The following is an 18134-nucleotide window of genomic DNA, read 5'->3' as shown; positions in this document are numbered from 1 at the left end:
AAACTGGACTGGACAAACAACACAGATGTCCTGTACAAGAAGGGCCAAAGTCATCTCCATCTGCTGAGAAGACTGAGGAGTACGTAGGACACTGTTAAAAACGTTTTATGACACTGTGGTGACATCTGCAGTCTTCTACACAGTGGTCTGCTAGGGGAGTGCTGGTTCTGTCCTGGACTGACTGCCCTCTGAACACCACCGAGGAGGATGTTAGCCAAGCACACATCATTCATTGAGAACCCCTCTCACCCTCTGCACCCCAGGTGAAAAGGCCCAGGGGCTCGAAGGAGTCAGGACTCAAAAGCAGGAGACCAAACACAGTTCCAACAAAAGGCGAGCACGAAGGCTGATTTATTTACAAAAGCAAAAAGGCAATACAGGCAAACTAAGGGCTCAGAGGTAGTGTCAAAAAGGAAGAACAAAAAACGCTAAGGATCTCAAAAAGAGAACCAAGGACGCTAAGGTAATCAAACAACAGTAGAGAACTATGGCAAGATAAACAGGACTGATAGCGAGACGAGATACTGGGAGCACAAGACGTACAAGACAATCTGGCACAAGACAAAGGGAGACACGGGCTATATATACATGAGGTAACAATGAACAGGTGGAGACAATCAGGGTGGGGCAGACAATCAGGCAGACGGGAAACACATCAGGAAGTCAGGATCTGAAACGAGAGGAGAGTTAGGGTTTCACAATAAAACAGGAAGTGCACAACAAGACTTGACACTGTGAACAGACTCATCAGACACGGCGGGACATGACACCAGGAGCCTTAAGCAGCTCCTTCAGCAACAGACTGCTGCATCCACTTTCCAAGAAGAAACGGTACCGCAGGTACTTCAGAGTGTTCAACTCCAGTATTGCTTAATGTTAACTCCAGCCTTGTCTAATGTAGCACTGTGATTTATGTCTAACATCCTGCTATCACATGCAAGCAATACCTTCTGCATTATAACTTTTTTTTTAAAAATACAAAACCTATGTATATATATATATTTCTGTCCTACTGTGATACATGTACATGTAGATTGTAAAACCTAAATAAAGAGTTGGGATTCAGAGGGATGATGATAGATAGGACCTGAACCACTTGGAAGAAGGACAAGCCACACAAACACAGAAGAGGCAACACTGAATTCACACAGATAGAAGAGACAAACACACGTAGGGACAAAAACATATGCAGATAACTGTAACCATCATCAAATTAAGCTAACTGTATCATCATCTCATCCTACCAGTGCTTACATTGTTTTCTCCTTTCTTCCTCTCCATCCATAATTGACAGCTCCTAGCTCCGCCCCCAAAGATTTGACTGTGATCAGTCGTGAGGGACGACCCCGCGCCATTTTAATCAGCTGGCAACCACCAACGGAGGCTAACGGACGAATCACAGGTGAGGGTTTAAAAACACACCAATCACCAAAGGTATGCCACTCTACTCATTCAAGGTACACATTGTTCAATTATAGTACACACACTATTCAATGTGTAATAGTTGCTGATTATTTTCAGTTAATAGATTCACATTTAGTCCGTAAAATGTGTGAAAAAAAATAATTTCAATAATTTCAAGATCAACATACTGTTCAAGAATACAAGAATTCAGTTGCTCTGTTTATCCAAACACACACACACACACACACACACTCCTCCATTGTTCTCTCTCTTCCTCTGGGCAATCGACCTGGCTGTAAACCCATCTGTTTTAATGAGCTCTGCTGCTTCAGCAGCGTCCTGGAGGACAACTCATATGCTCCCTCCAGGGATAACAGCACAACACAGCACAGCACAACACAGACACACACACACAAACACACACACACACACACACACACACAGAAGATATTTAACAATAAGATCTAAAAATAAATGATCAAATTCCTCAAAAATGTTTTCTTGAATGTTCGACTACATGTTGCAACATGTAGTTCTGATTTTTTCTTCTCTTATATTGCACTCCATGCACTCTGTGCTCGGGATATAAATTTTATTTTAACTCTCAGTAACCTTATAACTTCTTGTCTGACAGGTTACATCCTGTACTACACCCTGGATAAGAACATGCCAATAGATGACTGGATGATGGAGGCCATTAGTGGTGACCGGCTGACCCATCAGGTTGTGGATCTGAACCTCGACACAGTTTATTATTTCAGGATTCAGGCCAAGAACACCAAAGGGGTCGGCCCACTCTCTGAGCCTGTCCACTTCAAGACTGCCAAAGGTCTGTCAGTGTGTGTGTGTGTGCGCGCGCATGCGCATGTGCGCGTGCGTGCGTGTGTGTGACATCAAGACCTCCGTTTTATGTTTTCTAATTTTGGTGACTTTGTCTCTATTGCTCTTTCAGTGGAACATCCAGACAAGATGGCCAATGATCAAGGTAGGCTTTTTTCTTGTACTAGTGTGTGCATGTGTGTGTGTGTGTGTGTGTGTGTGTGTGTGTGTGTGTGTGTGTGTGTGTGTGTGCGTACGTGCGTGTGTGCGTGCACGTGTGCACTCGTACACTTATCCTTATGAAAACCAATTTGAGATTTTGACATTTGGCCAGTTTTGACTTCCAGACAGACCTTCAAAGGGCTCTTTGAGGGTTAAGACTTGGTTTTAAGGGCTAGATTGGGATTAGGTTTAAGTTAGGGTTAAGGTAAAGGTTAGAAGAAGGATAGTACAGATGTGTTCGTGTGCATGCATGTGTGAACTTTAAACCCATGCTCCATCTCAAATGTGTGATTTTACAAAAATTTGCCATTGTGTGTCATCCTCCAATCCAATCGCTACTTCAAATTTTTCAGTGATCAGTAAATTATCATTTATCTTAAAATCATCTTCATGAGTTTTTCTCATCAGGTTGGCTGTAATCATGCTTGTTATTCAAATTTGCTCTTCTATTTTATCTTAAAATCCCTCTTCATATCATCTTCTCATCTCCTGTCTTTTTATCACCTTGATAATATTTTGTCTAAAATTGTCTTTGATCTTGAAATGCCCACCTTATTTGTTATCTCTGATCTTCAAATCATATTTCATCTTCATGTTATCTTTATTTTATTTATTTTACTCACATCTTCAAATCAACAATATGTTTTTTCCCTTACTTAGATATAACCTGATAAAATATGTATCTGAAGCCCAATGAGGTCTCGCCTGTCTGCAATATAAATTGATGGTGGTGCTACAGGAAAAGTCAGGGTATCAGCAAAGTCATTAAGATGATTTGGTAACCAGGAATGTCTGTGCAAGATTTTGCACCAATCCATCCAACAGTTATTAAGACGTTTCAGTGGTGAAACAGCTGACTGACCACCCCTGGAGCCATAAAGAACTTGCTTGCTACCTGCACCTAAACTGGACATTTATGCTATTTATCCATTGATTTTAGCTATCAAGATAAGATAAGATGAGATCAACTTTAATTAATTAATTAAATTAATTAATCCCCAGCTCGGGGAATTTGGTGTTACAGGCAGCATAGCAAAAGCAAATAGCAATGGAAAATAAAATAAATACAAAACAAGAAGTTGATTATACATATGTATGCAGTAGTGCAGAGAAAATCAGTATGTGTATGGACCCAGTGCTACATTATACAATGCCTGACTTGAATAACCTGACTGCTGTTGAAATGAAGGACCTGCGGTAGTGTTCCTTCTTACAGAGTGGATGCAGCAGTCTGTTATTGAAGGAGCTGCTGAGGCCCACCACAGTGTCATGCAGGGGGTGAGAGGGGTTGTCAATGATAGATGTCAGCTTGGCTAACATCCTCCTCTTGCCTACGTTCTCAGTGGTGTCCAGAGGGCAGTCCAGGACAGAACCAGCCCTCCTGACCAGTCTGTTCAGTCTCTTATTGTCCCTCTGAGTGCTTCCACAGCCCCAGCAGACCACTGCATAGAAGATTGCAGATGCAACCACAGAGTCATAAAAAGTTTTTAATAGTGTCCTACATACTCCAAAGGCTCTCAGTCTTCTAAGCAGATGGAGATGACTTTGGCCCTTCTTATACAGGAAATCTGTGCTGTTTGTCTAGTCGTTTGTTGTTGAGGTAAACACCCAGGTATCTGTACTCACCCACATTCTCTCACATCAGTCCAAACCCTGGATGTTCACTGGTGTAATCTGTGAGCACCTTCCTGTGGAAGTCTATCCCCGTCTGCTTTGTCTTGCTGCTGTTTATGTGCAGGTGGTTCAGTCCACACCAGTTTACAAAGTTGATGATGACTTCCCTACTTTCCAGTTCATTCCCCTGTAATACTACAATGTAATACTACAATGTAATACTATAATGTAATACTATAATGGCTGTGTCATCGAATGTAGTCCGTGATACAGGTTGTCAAACTGTCAATGTCCTCCCTGTGTGGACTGCACAACACTTCCCAGTCAGTGGTGTCAAAGCAGTCCCTCAGTGCCATACTGGACTCCTCTGACCATCTCTGAACGAGATTGTGATCAGAGTGACCCAGCAGGGAAAGGGTAAATCCAGTTTTTTTTATGGTGTCTCTGCTGTTGCACTTAACATTCTGGATGAAGGTGGGGAGAGTGAAAGACAGGGAAATGTGATTGAAGTCTCCGGAGGTGAGAAGGAGGAACTGGGGGTGCAATGTCTGCAGCTGTGAAACCACAGTGTGCAGGAGATTGCATGCTGCTGCAGCACTGATTGACGGGGAGATGTACACCATTATCATGATGATGTGTGAGAACTCCCTATGGAGGTAATATGGCCGAATGCTAACTGCTAGCAGCTTCATGTCTCTTGTGCAGTGCTGCTCCTTTATACTGATGGGTCCTGGGTTACACCATCTGTTGTTTACAAACATTGCCATGCCCCCACCCTTTCTCTTACCGCACTCTGTCACTCCCCTGTCCGCTCTCAGCAGTTGAAAATTATCCAAAGTAACATGTGCGTCCAGTTGAAGCACATCAGGCTACATCCCCGTACTCCATCTGCAGCCTTGTTAGCGCCGTTAGCTCTTCCACATTATTAGGGAGAGATCTCATGTTCTCCATAATAAGAGAAGGTAAGGATGGTTTATTCTGTCTTTTCTTGTCACGGAACTTCACTCCAGCTCTGCATCCCCTCTTCCTTCTATTTCCATGGGGATCTCCGATCTTTCCACTGGGAGTACCTCAATGCTGCACAGTGCTAATGGCTGTTCTTGTGTGTGAACAATAGACCCATGGCTGAATGGATCTCCCGATGTTGGTTTTAATAGTCCAAAAAACTACTCTTAAAATAAAGCTCTTTTTTGAAAATAAGAGCTTACCGTTATTCAAGATGATGATTCCATGATGCATGAACAAAATCATTTAACTTGAATCAGGTTAGCTGGATGAGAATCAAGATGATCATTAGCTGGAAAAATGTTAGCATTCATTAATTAAGCAATGTTTTATAAATTGGGCCCTGCTCCACTGATTTGGGATCAGGAATCCACATGGCTGAATGTGAGGTTAGACAGATTTCCAGTATATGGTTAGATATAATTTATAAGGTACATGTGGCACTCAGATGTTCTTTGTCCAAGTTGCTCATTGCTTTCTACAAATGCATCCTGGGACTTTTCAGTGGAGTGAAGGGATTCAGGTGTTGGGACACTGAGCCAGAGAGACTCAATTGCTGTGTCAGGGTGTTAAATGGTGCTGTTTGCCACTGACAGATGTGTAAGTGTGTATGTTTGTTTGCACGTGTGTGTGTGTGTGTGTGTGTGTGTGTGTGTGTGTGTGTGGTCTGTGCACATGTACACTCTGCAGTCCCTCTCCATATATCAGAAGTGTTGTCAGGGGAGGAAGGATAATTGATGTTCAGTCCTGTTACTAAACATACACACATAGATATACACAATGCTTAATGCACAGAAAAAGACCTAATTTATCTGTGTGTGCGTGTGTGTGTGTGTGTGTGTGTGTGTGTGTGTGTGTGTTTTCAGCATTAAATCAAGATGGTTTCTGCTGGATGGTGGTCGTAATGAAGCTTTAAAATGTGGGACAATTATGTATTGTGTCTGGCTCTAAATTAATCTGAGAGGTCTTTAGATGGGAGCGATGCAGAGGTTTTTATAATCGAATCAATTAGTTAAATTGATTGCACTGCAGCCACTTATATGTCATGTCCAATGTAACATATGTTTGTAGCAAATGCTTTTGCTTGCTTTTTGTTTTGTTTGCGGAATGTAAGACAAATTCCAGAAACATATTCTGATGGTGTAGTGAGATCAAATCAAATCAAAACTTCAAGCCTGAGGTAACAGACTGGGAAAACAGTGAACTGCTTCCTTCAGGTAGTGACTGTGTCAAGTGTCTAACTACAGAACTGACAAAGGAAGTTCAAGGTTGTAGACTACCTTCATGTAAACAAAATCAACACAGCAAACAGAAATCCAGTGCCCTCTTTAATTCATATTGTGCTTTCATTGTGCAAATTCTCTAACAAATTTAAAATTGGAAAAAAAGCACACTGAACAGGGGAAATTTGGAGGCCCTGTGGGTCTAAGGCCCATGGGCAATTGTTGGTAATTTAGGCTTGTCTGAAGATTTAGAGGAAATGCACTCTCAGGAGAGAACCACACGTATGACATGCACAGTCTGTGTGTGTGTACCATCTCAACAGAGTAATTTATTTCATAACAAGGAGCCGATCTCTCTGTCCAATCCCTTTTTTCCACCTGCAGAACAACTCTGCTTTTCCTTCTTCAGGTCTGCCACATTCTCTTTCATTTTATTCCTTCATGATGTTACTGTTTATTTTTGGTCCTCCAGGTCGAGGTGGAGACCACACCCACTGGCTGTCTGACACCAACATGATTGACAGGAGCAGTATCGATGGTAACACACATGCACACATATGCACGCACACATATGCACGCACACCCTCACACACATTAACACTCCCTGTTCCTCTGTTTGACTGAATCTCACTGTCAGAAAGTAGAATTACATTTGGGCTGTTTATTGGACTTGATAATGCAATGAGAACAAATCTCTTGGTAGCTGATTGTGTGTGTGTGTGTGTGTGTGTGTGTGTGTGTGTGTGTGTGTGTGTGTGTGTGTGTGTGAGTGATACTCTGTGGCATCATCAGATTATCAAAGACCTCTGGTGTTGTCTTTAATCACTCAGCTCAGTAATGTCTAAACTTTAATGACTGAGTGCGTCCTGATGAGGAGCTGTAGCTCACTGATTTACAGTCTGTTAATGTCACTTCCTGTTTGTTGTTACATTGCCGCCAGAAAGAAAAAATAATTACATCAACTCTCTCACCATCAATCAGTGTTTTTACAAAGTTGAGAAAATAATCTTTACTGAAGAACAAGATTAAAAAATATAAAATTCAAAAACAACATCAATATTATTGATAACAATTTTCAGCAGGACAGTCCCTGATGAAGCTTCTAGTTTTTCATAAAACAATACATCTAAAACTATTAAACTTTATGATTATGCTACCTCTGGTGCTATTTTTCTTCCCACTGCTATCACATGCTGCTCTAATGCCCAAATTTCCCTGGCTGGGGATAAATAAAGTTTTATCTTATCTTAAATAAATAATTGTTATTATATGTTTCAAATGTCATATTTCTATTATTGAAAGTGATATTTTTTGTGATTTTCTTTTAACTATATGCTTCCATATTGAGATAATTTCATCCTTGAAGACTACCAGTTATTGCAAAAAAGGCAAGAATTCATATTACTAGTAATATCAGCTATGTTAGAGATAATGTATAGCGAGCAGGTTTCTATGGAGAAATAAACCCAGACAGGGTTAGGGTCAGGGTGACAGGGGTCTTTTATGTCATCCTGTTGTGTCCTGAAGGGGTTTATTTCTCCATAGAGACCTGCTCACTCTACATTATCCCTCTTAGAACACTGCTTACTACTAAAGCATTCAATAACATGGCACAGAATAGTGATTAAAACATATTTTATTGACGCAGCGGCTCTGAAAGTAGGTATGTTGCAGAGTAACTCCTGTCACTGTGCGCAGGCCGGCAGGCAGGATAACTTATTTCTTTACAGTTATTTCGCGTAATCATGTCAAATGTGGAGAAGTGACGGGATATCCCAGACCTGAGAGAGACGTAGCTGGAGACAGAGTTTGGTTTCTATTATTTTGTACTGATGGATAAAAGTCCCGCAGCAGCTGATTTCTGCGTTCAGCGTCATACATTAAAAATCTGTCTCCAGTTTTCTCTCCACTGACAGTCTTTTAGCACATTGATCGCTCATGCTGTGTTTTTCTGGGTGATTTTTTTCGTGTCAGTCTGGTCAGTCTCTGTGTCCTCAAGTCTCTTGTGCCTTATTGCTTCTCCTGTGGGTCCAGCGTTGTTCTTTACTATTCTTGTCTTTTTGCTGGGGACATGTCATTCTCCAGCCACACGTCAAGTGTTTTGTCCTCTCGAAACAAATGAAAAGTAATGTCCGGAAAATGCTTAATGCCATTTTTTCCTAATAATGGCATTTATTCTATTGTTAATCAAAATTATATCCATGTCAATACAGTTCAGTGTTCAGGTGAACACCCAGGTACTAAGGTACTAATGTCTGTTCAATGGATGTTCACTGGTTTAGGCAGAGACTGCTTGCACCTGTGGTCCTGTGGTCTTTGTACTCCCTGTCATCCCCATCCATGATGACATGGTTAACTGCACTAACTCCAGTCACAAGTTTGTTTATATTGGTATTGTGTATGCATCATCTGGTTTCATGATGATCCGGGCAGACAGGACAGAGGTGAGTGGTAAGAGGAGGGCGGGCAGCATTTGTAGATGGTGTAGCTCTGGGCACATAATGATTAAAGAACAACTCTACAGTGAGGATATTGAGCTGTTAGCAGTTACCACGAGGCCATTTTGCATACAGAGGGAATTCTTGCATGTTATCGTGACAGTGGCGTATATTCCTTCTCTGTGAATGTTCATGCTACCGGTGACGTCGTACACTAAGTTTCAAGCAGTCTGCAGACACAACACCCACGTGCCCTCCTTCTTATTTCTGGTGACTTTAATCGTCCCTCTGTGTCCTCCTCTCTGGCCGCATTCACTCAATATGTTATATGCTACCCCTGTGACAATAAAATACTGGATTTATTTTATGGCAACACCAAGGAGGTTTATAACTCAACACCACTCCAATATGCCCTACCACCCCACCCACAACCTCCAGCACACAGCCCCCTTGCCTGAATCTGTCCCTCAAAACAGACCAGGTTAGTTTAAAGCGCAGTGTGTCTCATACAGACACTAAACGGTACTTTGTGCCCCTGTATGAGACACTGAGGGCCTTGACAAAGCAGTGGTATTTGACACTCTGGGAAGGAGACCAGGCTAACTACTTTAAGAGCAAAGCTCAAGCACATCTTTTAAACAAAAAAAGAGAAAGAATAAACACATCAGTAGAAGAGACAAAGACAATATGCACATAATGGAAAGAGAGAGATGAGAGAAGAGGCTGAATCCTCAGGAGGACGAAGATCCAAATCCAAACATCTGAAGTGAGACACTGACAGTTAGGGGAGAAAGAGAGGTCCCAGGGAAACCAACGTTTTTTGTTTTTTTTTTCTCAGATACTACTGATACTACTTACTACAACAAAAACTAATAATAGCTTAATGCTCAGGCTAGTTGTTACACAGGATACACATGATATCGTACAATCACTACTACTTTTAATGACGCTGAAGCTAAAGCTAAAGCATTTGCTAGCTAATACACATGTGAACTGATGTCAGTGCTTACAAGACACTGATGCCAATAGTAATCCACAATCAGTGTTATGCACATGCTAATATTAATGCTAACAGTACTTACACTGATGCTAATGGAAATATTCTGCTTTAAAATATGATGATGCTCATTTTGCTGCTATTAATTAGGGATGGTCATGATGTTGAATTTTAGAACAGTCATTAAATTATGAAATATGTAATAGTTAATATGACTATTGTCTTGACTTAAAAAGATGTATTTTCCCTTGTTTTTAACCTGTGTGGCTGTAACGTAGTTCACTGGGTGTTGTGGAAAGCAACACCCAGTGGTGTAGCTACCGTCCATCCATCCATTTTCTTCCGCTTAGTACCTACCGTAATGATAATAATAATAATAATAATCATCATCATTGCTTGAATCCACAAAAAGAGTACCTTAACATTCACTAAGGCATAAAACAACATTGTGATTAAGTTAACACAAATTGCAAAGATGCTGGTACTTACAGACATTGCTTTAGCATTAAGGAATGCAAAGAATAATGCCCATTTATGACGCTACGGACTGCGATGCGGGCCGACTCTATTTACTTCCCCTTTACAAAGACGGATAGGCAAGTGCAGAGAAACAATACTCATGAACACCATAAGATGGCACTATAAACAAAGCAAACGTCCTTATCAATAACACTGTTCAGGGCACAACAATAGCACTTCCAATTATGTTAGGACAGAAAAAGCTAGCTGCTAGCATTTCGCAAATATACAACAACTATACAGTCATTTGAGAGCGAAGCACTCTCAGTGTGTTGGGGGGGGGGGTCAAAGAATGATCGAATAGTTCCCACTGAATATCGAATGCTATTTTTGCTAGAAATGCCCATCCTATCATTAACACTGAAACTACTACTAGAACTAAACACAGAGAGGTCAGAGACCAGGGTCAGTAGCTGACAGTGTGTCGCCGTGGAGGACATTTGAGCTGTGTGTGTGTGTGTGTGTGTGTGTGTGTGTGTGTGTGTGTGTGACTTTCTGACACTTTTGTCAGTGTTGAGGCTGCTGCTGCTCTAGGCAATCGTAAATCCGTCCTCTGACCTCCGCCCTACTCTGGCTTAATGGCGGGTCGGCAAGGGCTCAGCCTTGTTCATCAGCTCTACTGTATTTCATCTTTAACACCGTGTCATCCTTCACAGAGTTTCCTCTCACTTGAAAAATTACATATAGAAAAGATTCACCTCTGACTATTTCCATTACATCAGAGCGCTGTACGTCCGTACGTTCACTGTCTTAGCTGAAAAGACATGACAGACATTTTTCTCTCTCAATGACATCTGGCTTCACATTTGTACAAGAATGAATGAATTAATTAAATAGATAGATAGATAGATAGATAGATAGATAGATAGATAGATAGATAGATAGATAGATAGATAGTTTTATGCAACTGCTTTCATAAAACTTCTGCAACATTTAAAAGAGTTGAAAGGCCTAAGTCACGTGATCTTGAGGAGTCTTTGCCTATAGCCAGATGTCACACACTCATTTTATGTCTTTAGAAGTACAACAAGAAAGAAAATCAGTGCATCAGTCTTGATGGGTTGAACTATGTACTAAAACAGCCATCTACCAAACTGCTGTTTGGTGCCACAGCTGGAGGTGGATGGCAGGAGTGATGGAACCAAAAATGAATGAAAATAGAAGAAGAAGTGCAAAACCTAACAAATCCCTACTGCAAGGACAAACAGCGCAGTCAACAGAAGAAATATCCTTGTTTTGCAGGTGGTTTGCCCTGCACCTAATTCTGTAAGTCCAGAATTGTGGATGACAGCATATGCACCCAAGAACTTAAAATGTTGGGTCACATTTTATATCTATGCTGTATATAATTCATTATTAATTCAGGATTTTTATTCATCTTTGATTTTTACAGCTCAGTCAGTTTACAGTTAAATCATTTGTAAAATATTGTATCAAATAGCCTCTTGGCTCATGTTACTATCTCATCAGTGTTACTCAAAGAACACATTAACACATATAGCATATTTAAAATGATTAAGAAATCCCTATTGGACCTGTTTACATAAAATGTATATAGTTCATTCTGTTTACCTGTGCTCTGTGTCCTTCTCTGCACATATCGCCCCACTGTATTTGTCTGTTTGAAATGCTGGCACCAGTTTACCTGTTGGCTGGTGGAAACAATGATCCTATTGGGTCATAACATTTCCTTCCCTGATTTGTCACATGTGACAGTTTTTAGAAGAAATGAAACATCAGCCTGTATATCTCTACCTCCACTTTTGGATTTCATTTGGGAAAAACTGCATTCCAAGTAATGAAGTTAGGGTCTACTTTATTAATTTAATCCTGATTCAGTCATGTCTGTTGGACACAGTATATGTGTTCCTAAAGTTGCGCAGTTGTCTGTAGACATGCACTTAAAACATAAGAATGGAAGTAGATTCTTAATCTTGGAAACAGTTTGATAGAATTGCTTTTTAAAACTTTCTAATGGAATAAAGGAAATATGACCTAAAGATGGAGTCATATCTGTAAGAACTAATCTGATGAGACACAAAGCAGCAACTGTCGATACAATAAATCATCAGATGCAAATATAAAACATTACTTAACAAGCTGTAAAGCATTTTTACTTGACGATGCATTATTAATAATTGGATGTCATTCCTGAAGTCCATTTAGTGATTAGTGAGTGATTAATATGTCAGTCCATCCGTCCAACTCCCCTGCTCACAGTCTGATTGTCAGATTGCCATCACATTTCCTGGTAAACATTCCTGCTCTTCACATGTCGACCTGTTTTAGTTGTGTCCCCGCTGCTGTTTAAAGTTATGTTTCCTTGTTCTTAGTTCTTTGTTATCATTTCGTTTTGTTTTGAAATTGCTCACCTCTCATTTTCCATCACTTCCTGCCTTTGTGTGTCCTCCTTTGTGATTTGCCCTGATTAGTTATTTGTTGTCAGTTTTCCCTCCCTGGTGTATTTAGTCTCATTTTGCCGGTTCATGGTAGTGCCTCAGAGTTTAGCTTTCCAGCCCTTCCTTGTGGTAAATGTGTTTTTTTTTTTCTCTGCCCTTGCCTAGTGATTTTTGATACCTCTCCCTGTACCATGAACTGCTTTCCTGTGTACTAAACTGAAAACTTTTTACAATCTACCTGCTCTGAGTGTCAAGTTGTGCGTCTGAGTCCACTTTTACCAGTGGTACACCTTTTGATTTAAATGACCTCCATGACCTTTGCTTTAGCACCACCTTGAAGCCAGGAACAAACCTGAGCAAAAGGTCACACATCTGTTTGAAAGCAACTTAGTTAAAAGAAAAAACAGAAAAGGGAGGAAAGTAATTAAATCTAACTTAAAACAAGAAAAGAAGAGAGCGTGATGTTGTGGTCCCTGTGCTGCAGCTGTACGCTGTGATGGATTGTGGTTTTCATTGAGAGAGACAACAGAATGGAGAGAGAGAGGGAGAGAGAGAGAAGGTGAAAGAGGTAAAGTGTCTCACTCAAATGCATTTTTCTTCATCTTTCCTTCTTCCATCTCCTCCCCCTCTCGACTCTTCCAGTCTGCCCTTTGTATTTCTCTTACCCCTCTCTATCATCTCTTTCTCTCTTCACACTGACTTCACTCTCCTCTCTCTCTCTCTCTCTAACACTCTTCTCCCTCCTCTCCATCTATGCTTCATGATCCTCCAGTGTTTCCTATGTTCTCACTCTGTCTCTCTGCTCCAAGGTCGAGTTAATGAATGACAGAGTGTGTCATCAATTCCCCTTTCTCTCTTTACACCTGTCATACACTCTGTCACTCTCAGACTCACACACACACAGGAACAGTGTGTATTGATTGGTACAGCAGCAGCACTTTGTGATGTCAGTCCAGTGAAACCACTTTGAGCTTCATTCTGCAGGCTTTTATTTTATAGCTGTGTGTCTTTTTATGTATTAAAATTCCAAAACACTATTTTCCTTTTGCTTAATAAGTACTTTTTTACTTTGCGTATGGACTGTTCATAGTCATTTAAAAGACTTAAATAAGGTGGATGAGTTTCATGGAAACTGAATGTAATGATGAGCCTGTTTTTATGTTTCATTGCATTGTCAGTGCTGCCCTTCATGCTCATCAACATTTCACAAGTACATTTTAGTGTACTCTTAAGCATAACACTGCCACAACTTGAAATGTGAAATGGGTTTTTAACATAAATCTGAATTTTGTCTTGATGAGCTGCAATTCTGTTTTAATCATGAAAACAGGATACATTTTGATTTTTTGATGTTTTTTCATATATCAAATTTCAGTTTGATGAAATGATTTCTTTTAATATCACAGCAGAGACTTTTGTGATTGTCAAACCCTTAATTAACATAAGGAAAAAAACATGTTTTGTATTTTCTTACCTCCACTTCTCTTTTTTATCTATTTCAGAATCTCCCATCGGTCAGATGCGTCCACCCCATGGCAGCGCCACACCTCAAAAGAATAGTAACCTCCTGGTCATCATCGTGGTTTCTGTTGGAGCCGTCACTGTGGTTGTGGTCGTTATTGTGGCGCTTATCTGTACCCGTCACTCCTCCGCTCAGCAGAGGAAGTAAGGCGTTTTATTCATCTGTGTCATGGCAGTTAACCGCTATCAGGATCACAAGGCATATGGTTAATGATCTGCCTTGTTTGCTTTTATTTGTTTTGTTTTTTAATTGAAATCCAGTCCTAAATGTGTTCCCACCGACTGACGCAGGTGAGGAAATGTCTACCATATCAAAAATGACCCACAACTACCCTACCTGGGATGGACCTGACTTTTAAGGCCTTAATCACTCTCAGTTCATTTTCTTTATTTTTTTAATCCCATTTACCTGATTTCAGTATTATTTCATAGTAGTTTGTCAAGCTGACCTTTAATTTATAATATAGTACATGAATTTTTGGTCATTGTTATTTTCCAATTCACATTAGTCTTAAACCATAGGATTTCAATCCTGCTTGATTTAGTGAAACCTGTGGTGACACTGGCAACAGCAAGTGCAGTTAAAAAATACAGTAAAACACTCATGACTCCACCAACAACAACAAAAACTGCCATTTAGAGACGTAATTCCAGAATGGAATACACTAAATGGCTATTGCAGGAAAATGCAAACCATAAAAATAGTATAAGAAATAGGGTTTGATTTTCATTATATTCAGTATGTTTCAGTTTGTTTTATTATAAAATCATCTTTACATGTCTCCTTTCCTTCCGACCTGCCCACTGACATCCTCACTGTTTGCTGCTGGACCTCTGTGCAGGAAGCGAGCAAGCCACAGTGCCAGTAAGAGAAAGGGCAGCCAGAAGGACCTGCGACCTCCTGATCTCTGGATCCATCACGAGGAGATGGAGATGAAGAGCATGGAGAAAGCGCCCAGTGTTGCCCCATCTGGACATGATTCGCCCATCCAGTCCTGCCAGGACCTCCCCCAGGTCACACACAGCCAGTCAGAGAGCCAGATGGGCAGCAAGAGCAGCCACTCAGGTACAGGATGATTCAGTCATTTATTTGTTATCTAATTTTTTATTCAAATGGTTATATTTAAATGTAGTTTAGTTAGGCCCGAAAATATTTGGACACTGACACAAGTTTTGTTATTTTAGCTGTTCACAAAAACACATTCCGAAAAACAATAATATAATTAATATGGGCTTAAATTGCACAATCTCAGCTGCAATTTGAGACTTTCCACATCCAAATCGGAATAAGGGTTTAGGAATTATAGCCCTTTACATTCTTTATAACCCTTTTTCAAGGGACCAAAAGTAATTGGACAATTGACTCAGAGGGCTTCTCCCCCTCGTTAACCTGTCATCAATTAAGAAGTGAAAAGGTCTGGAGTTGATTCCAGGTGTGTGGTTTTGCATTTGGAAGCTGTTGTTGTGGCCACACATCATGCGTTAAAAGGAGCTCTCAATGGAGGTGAAGCAGAAGATCCTGAGACTGAAAAAAAGAAGAAATCCATAAGAGACATTGCTGAAATGCTTGGAGAAGCCAAATCAACAGTTTGGTACATTCTAAGAAAAAAACAAATGCACTGTTGAGGTTGACAATTCAAAAAGGCCTGGACGTCCACGGAAGACAACAGTGACGGATGATCGCCGAATACTCTCCATGGTAAAGAAAAATCCATTTACAACATCTACTGAAGTGAAGAACACTCTCCAGGAAGTGGGTGTATCTGTCTCTAAGTCTACAATAAAGAGACGACTGAATGAAAGTAAATACAGAGGATTCACCACAAGGTGCAACCATTCATCAGTCCCAAAAATAGACAGGCCAGACTTGACTTTGCCAAAAAGCACCTGAAGAAGCCAGCCCAGTTCTGGAAAAGTGTTCTATGGACAGATGAGACAAAGATAAACCTGTACCAGAATGATGGGAAGAAGTAAGTTCTGAGAAAAAAGGGAACGGCACATGATCCAAGCACACCACATCATCTGTGAAACATGGTGGAGGCAGTGTGATGGCATGGGCATGCATGGCTTCCAAGGGCACTGGGTCACTTGTGTTCATTGATGACATTACAACAGATAAAAGTAGCCAGATGAATTCTGAAGTATACAGGGATATACTTTCTGCTCAGATTCAGCCAAATGCTGCAGAGTTAATTGGACGCGGTTCACAGTACAGATGGACAATGACCCAAGCCATACAGCAAAAGCAACCCAGGAGTTTATTAGGGCAAAGAAGTGGAATATTCTGCAATGGCCAAGTCAATCTCCAGATCTCAACCCAATTGAGCATGCATTTCACTTGCTCAAGACGAGGCTTAAGGCGGAAAGACCCACAAACAAGCAACAACTCAAGGCTGCTGCTGTAAAGGCCTGGCAAAGCATCAAGGAGGAGGAAACCCAGCATTTGGTGATGTCCATGGGTTCCAGACAGGATTTGCAACAAAATATTGACAACAAACTTTTTTTGTTTAAATTATGCGAACTTGTCCAATTACTTTTGAGTCCCTAAAATGTGGTGTGTTTGTAAAAAAATGTATACAATTCCTTCATTTTCAGTCAGATGTTGTTGTTCAACCACTTGAATTAAACATTACAGTCTGCACTTCAATTCTGGTCAAGATATTTCATTTCACGTCCAATGTGGTTGCATGTAGAGCCCTACTTGTGAAAATTGTGTGTCTGTCCAAATATTTTCGGGCCTAACTGTATATGATATCTAATGCTGCTCATTATGAGCTTAACGATTCACACACACTCACACACTGATGGCACAGCATCAGGAGCAATTTTTGTTCTGTTTCTTGCCCAACGATACTTTGACCTGTAGACTGTCGACGGATCGAACCACTGACTTTCTGATTAATTGACAACCGTTCTGCCTCCTGACCCCCAATGTGTTGAACACTAAGATTCAAAATTAGTTATAGATGGATATAATAATAAACTAGCTGTACAATAAATCACAATTTATCATGAATTAAAACAGTAATGCATTAAGTAACAATATATAAATAATTTATCCCAGTGCTTAGAGAATGGAGAGATGAATTTGAATACCTGTTTTGATAGTTAAATGTTATGATGTTCAGGAGCTGATGGTGATGAGGCATCCAGCAGTATCTCCACTCTGGAGCGCTCGCTGGCTGCTCGGAGGGGAACACGAGGCAAAATGATGATTCCAATGGACTCACAGCCGAACAACACACGTAAGTAACACAAGTGTGTGTGTTTGCATTTTCTGGCTCTAAATAACTCCTTTAGCTGTTTTTTAGCAGCAAAAAAGACAATCTACAGTCTACAGCCAGGCTTTGAATGAAATGCTGCTAACATGCTCACAATGACAATGCTAGCATGCTGATGTTAAGCAGCATAATGTTGTGAAAAAGTGTTGAGCATGCTTTGTATAACATTTGTTATTTAGCACAAAGTACATCTGAGGTTGATGGGATTATGGGAATGGTGATGGGAATCACCAGTCAGTAGACTTCATCCTCTGGAGATCATCAGTGTTTATTTTATTACCATTTCATGGTATTCCATCTAATAGTTGAGCCACATGACTGCCATGGCTAAAGATATATCTGAAATGATTACCTGTTCTGAGGAGGTGGTGCTTAAAATGAACTTGTTTCTTGTTATTGATCTTTTTTGGGATCTTCCTCAGTCCTTTCCTCGCCTGGTCTGTTTTGGGGACAGACTGACAGACAGAGGGCTGTGTGCTGGTGATTGTGGGTCCGTAGGACATTGGACAAGAAATCCAGCGAATGTACAGGGTGGCTATGAGCTGAATGCTGTGCAAAGATATGTGTAGGTGGGGGTGTGGCAGTACATGGGGGCTGCAGATGATGTGTGTTGCAGGAGGGAGGACTGGACAGGCAAGGGATAGATGACTGATCATCTATTGAACAAAAAGCTCAGCTCATTTAACCACTTT

At 40.7% G+C, this 18134-nt stretch overlaps 1 protein-coding gene across 1 annotated transcript in view; it reads left to right on the top strand.

Annotated features, from left to right (window-relative positions):
• The window catches only part of dcc (DCC netrin 1 receptor), a 245886-nt gene that overhangs the window by 198343 nt on the left and 29409 nt on the right, over nt 1–18134 (top strand). The window contains exons 19-25 of the mRNA XM_041960176.1: nt 1295–1402; nt 2039–2233; nt 2357–2389; nt 6760–6825; nt 14143–14305; nt 15004–15227; nt 17290–17406. Coding sequence (XP_041816110.1) covers nt 1295–1402; nt 2039–2233; nt 2357–2389; nt 6760–6825; nt 14143–14305; nt 15004–15227; nt 17290–17406 — 906 coding nt within the window. The remainder of the gene's footprint in view (nt 1–1294; nt 1403–2038; nt 2234–2356; nt 2390–6759; nt 6826–14142; nt 14306–15003; nt 15228–17289; nt 17407–18134) is intronic.

Source organism: Chelmon rostratus, chromosome 19, assembly GCF_017976325.1.
Source record: "Chelmon rostratus isolate fCheRos1 chromosome 19, fCheRos1.pri, whole genome shotgun sequence".
Lineage (NCBI taxonomy): Eukaryota > Metazoa > Chordata > Actinopteri > Chaetodontiformes > Chaetodontidae > Chelmon > Chelmon rostratus.
This window is presented reverse-complemented; position numbering and strand designations above follow the sequence as displayed.